The 3,691-nt window shown below is 49.3% G+C and overlaps 1 protein-coding gene across 1 annotated transcript in view; it reads right to left on the bottom strand.

Annotated features, from left to right (window-relative positions):
* ACOX2 (acyl-CoA oxidase 2) overlaps nucleotides 1–3,691 on the bottom strand; it is an 18,868-nt gene extending 15,177 nt beyond the window's left edge. The window contains exons 1-3 of the mRNA XM_009648373.2: nucleotides 3,639–3,691; nucleotides 2,442–2,619; nucleotides 1,125–1,287 (exon numbers count right to left, since the gene is read on the bottom strand). Coding sequence (XP_009646668.1) covers nucleotides 1,125–1,287; nucleotides 2,442–2,601 — 323 coding nt within the window. The 5' untranslated portion in view covers nucleotides 2,602–2,619; nucleotides 3,639–3,691. The remainder of the gene's footprint in view (nucleotides 1–1,124; nucleotides 1,288–2,441; nucleotides 2,620–3,638) is intronic.

Here is a 3,691-nt window from a genome sequence, read left to right as displayed (position 1 = left end):
AATACGAACAAAGAAGTTAAAGGGAAATTGCTTTGATTAACAGAAAAAGACTTTGTGAACCCTTGGCAGCTCATCCAGAAATAATGTTACTTTAACTGCAATTTAAAAAAGCTGGCTTTTAAATGTCCGCAAGTGATTCACTGTGTCTGGCACCAGGACTTTGTCAGCAAGGGCTTGGTGCTCACCTGGTATTTCCTCAGCAAAGAGCTGCCCGTTGAGGCCGGCTGGGCTTGTAGTCCAGCCCAGCTTGGTAGCCCGGGGCCGGCCCTGCCAAAGCCTTTGGTGATGGGAGGGTGGATAAAAACAAACCTAGGTGGGAGAGGAGGGTGAGTTTTGTCAGGTTTTTAAAATCTGCTGGGATTTTTTTTCTTTTCTTCTAAGGGAGGAGCAGAGAGCTGCTTTTTATTTGGAATATAATGACCAGGTCAAGAGCTCTTGACAGAAGATTTCCCTGTTTATCAGTCCCACTCGCTGCAGGTGGCAAAGAGTTTAGCATAAAAAAAATTATGATCCTTCGCATGCTGAAATACTGGGAAGTGGCTTTGAGTGTCAGTGGTGATTTGCAAGGTGCAGGCATTGCCCTTTTGAATGAGCAGAATATTTTTTTTTTTTTAGGAAAAGATTGTGAAAAATATTTTATTCCATTTACCTACAAACTAAAGTTTTGCTGGTTTATTTTTTTTTTCCTTTTTTAAAATACAATATGGGTTTTCTAGATGGAGAACAACGTCATTTTAAATTTTTCTGGAAGTCAGTAACATAACTGAAACAGCACCACTTCCAAGTCTGGTTCTACACTTAAAAACGTCTGAGGGGGGTGGTACGAGAGCTGTAGCACAAGTAAGGAGCTTGCTGAAGTGGAAATGTCACGCTGGGGATGTGAACTGCTGTGACCTATCACGCTGTACCCTTGTGCTGCTATTTGAGAAGTTCCCTGCCGTGTACCATCATTTTCCCTTTTCCTGAGCATGCTGCTGAAGTAAAAACCTGCAACACATTTCTACCAAAACTTTATCTGTCAACTGTTGGCCTCTCCCAGCCTTTGCTAATGCCGATTCTCATTGGCGTACAAAACATTTAACAAAAAATTTAATTGTTCATTAAAAAAAAGAAAAAAAAATCACCTGTAAATGTACTTAAATTCAGGTCCGTTCTCAGTCCATCCCATCTCGTGCATCTTTTTCTGGAGATGAACAGCCTTCCTGACTGCTGCTTCGTACCGCTCATTCTGGCTCTGGAAATACTGATTTTCTCTGCTAAATACGGGGTCACCTTCAATAGCTTTGACTGCAAAGCAACACAGAAGAGTTGGTTCTCCTGGGGCTGGGGAGGTGCGGGCTGTGCCTTGAGCCCCGCTCGGGAGGAGAGGGCAGGACTGGGGTTGTGGATACCGATGCTGTGACTTTTTAGGGTTACTGCAGGCAGGTTTGATTTTGCCAGTGCTGGCTCTGATGGCTGTCACGCCTAAGAAAAGTGGTGGGTTTGGGGAAGGAGGAGAGGAGGGGACGCGAGTGCGCCTGAGAGGGGGTCTGTTGGGTGGAAAAATGACCCTGTAGGGATTTTTTTTGGTCAGGGTGTCAGAGGTGACTTTGTGCCTCAGACAGAAAATGCCATGGATCCCTCTGTCCCTAAGTGCTGTTCCTGTGCTGTGGTGGCAGCAGGAGCTGCAGTTCGCTGGGTTTTGCCCGGAGGGTGGCTAATGGCCGGAGCTGCCGAATGTCCCACTTGGCATCAGTGCTCGGGACTTTACCAGCCCTTCACAGTGTTGCGAAGCGACTCCTGGGTTTGCTCTTTCTGTGTCAGCCTGAACGTTCCCACTGCTCCCTTTTTGCCTTGAAACCTTTGAGTCCATTCACATTTAAAGTTTTACTGAACTCCAGTTGCACCGTGCAGTGTGCGATCCCAGTGGCCTGTGCTGTTTTCATTTGGTAAGGGTGTCGTATGGGGGTAGTTACAAAGGCTTGCTTTTTTTTTTTTTTTTCTCTGTTCCTTCTGAGCACACCTATCACAAATGAGAGCCACTCAGCCTGCCCGAGCCAACCCATGCAAGGAATCCCCCACCTGGATGAGCCTGATGTGCTGAGGGGGTCATTGGCTGGGGTTCATGCATGGCTGTGCAGCAGTGCATCCCCCTTGCACAGAGATGCCTGTTCCTGTGACCCTGGATCCTTGTATTCTGGTTTAATCAGTCTTGCCAGGGATACTGGGGATGGGAGTGGGGAAGGAGAAAAGCTTCAGACAGTGTGAGTGGCTGCGGAGGAGTCACATTGATTTACACTAGCAGGGACTCCAGCTCCACGCTCCCACTTTTGTAAGAGATGGGTGATAAGCGAATACCTGGGAGCAGAAAACCCACCATGCAAAGGAGGAGCAGAAACAGCGGGGACGTAGGCATGCTCTGCCCCAGCCCCGCAGCCAGGGACCTCGTAGGGCTCACTCACCCACCGCCCTCCGTATCCGCGTGTTCTCTGTGCTGCCGTCCAGCCAGGTCGTGAGCGTTTCCACGCTGAAGGAGGCTGTTTGCCTCTCGCTGGCGAGGTCAGGATTCACGGAGCCGAGGACTGAGCCCTGCGAGTACTTGCCGGTCTCCCGCAGAGCCATCCTGGAGGCTGAGCTGGGCTGGGAAGGGATGGGGCTCGTTAGGTGCTGGCACCCCTGCAGTGGGTGGTTGATGAAGGTGTTGGGTGCAGTGAGGAGCAGTTTCAGCAGGTTGGCCAAGATGTTTTACCTGCACAGGCAGCCTGGGTCACGGCTCCCTGCGCTGTGGGTGCAGCTATTGCAGGGCACTGTGCTTAGCAAAATAGGTGCAGCAATGTACTTTGTACATAAATAAGCACGTTTCCATGTTAGTTTTTTTAAAAAACAAACAAACAGGAGTTGCGTTTTGTCCTCATTGCAATGATATGGACAATGAAAATTTAGGGCACTTGTAAACCCTGCATTTTGAGCTCTTACAATTTTTTTTTAAAGATAAAATCTTTTCCTTTCACCAGTATGTCCCCAATACCTTATGAGAAGTTACTGCTGGAATACCCCACAACTATATGTTAATGTTTGAGGGAGTTTCTGGCCCTGGCCCGTTCCCCTTCCCACGCTGGGTGCTGCTGCCTGGCCCAGGGGCGCCTGCTGGGAGGTTCCTGGTCCTGCGCTCGCCGGCGCTGGCAGCTCTGCCCGTGCTGCCTCCGTCCTGCTTCCCACGGGGCTCAGCTTTACATTAGCTCTGAATCTTGTCACTCCCGTGTTAGCAGGATTTGTCATAAGATACTAATAAAAAAAAAAAAAAAAAAAAGGGGTGTGTGGAAAATAAAGTAGATTTTTCCCTTGGAGAGGCTGCCTGCCTTCCTGAACTTTTTTTTAATACCGTAAGAAATTTAAGCTCTGGAAACTCTTGCTTTTCTGATGTTCAGACCCCTAATTCAAGGTGTCTTATCGTCCTGGGAGGGAGAAAAGCCTCCAAGCAGCATGCTGAGTACACAAGATTGGAATAACCCAGACCTGCCCTTGAGCCGTCCCAGGAAGCGCCAGGCTCAGCGCTGGAGCTCCGGGATGGCTCAGCTGCCGGCTTCCTCTTCCGTGACACTGCGTAATTAAAAATCTGTGTGCCTGTCTGATATGTGGAAACGCAAACCCCCGCATACCTTGTCCCACGCGTCTGTCCTCCGGGGAGCTGTGCGGCTGCTGCCTGCCCTCC

The sequence above is a fragment of the Egretta garzetta genome, unplaced genomic scaffold (assembly GCF_000687185.1).
Source record: "Egretta garzetta isolate BGI_Z169 unplaced genomic scaffold, ASM68718v1 scaffold91, whole genome shotgun sequence".
Taxonomy (NCBI): Eukaryota; Metazoa; Chordata; class Aves; order Pelecaniformes; family Ardeidae; genus Egretta; species Egretta garzetta.
Note: the sequence above shows the minus strand (reverse complement) of the source record. Positions and strands in the feature narration are given on the sequence as shown.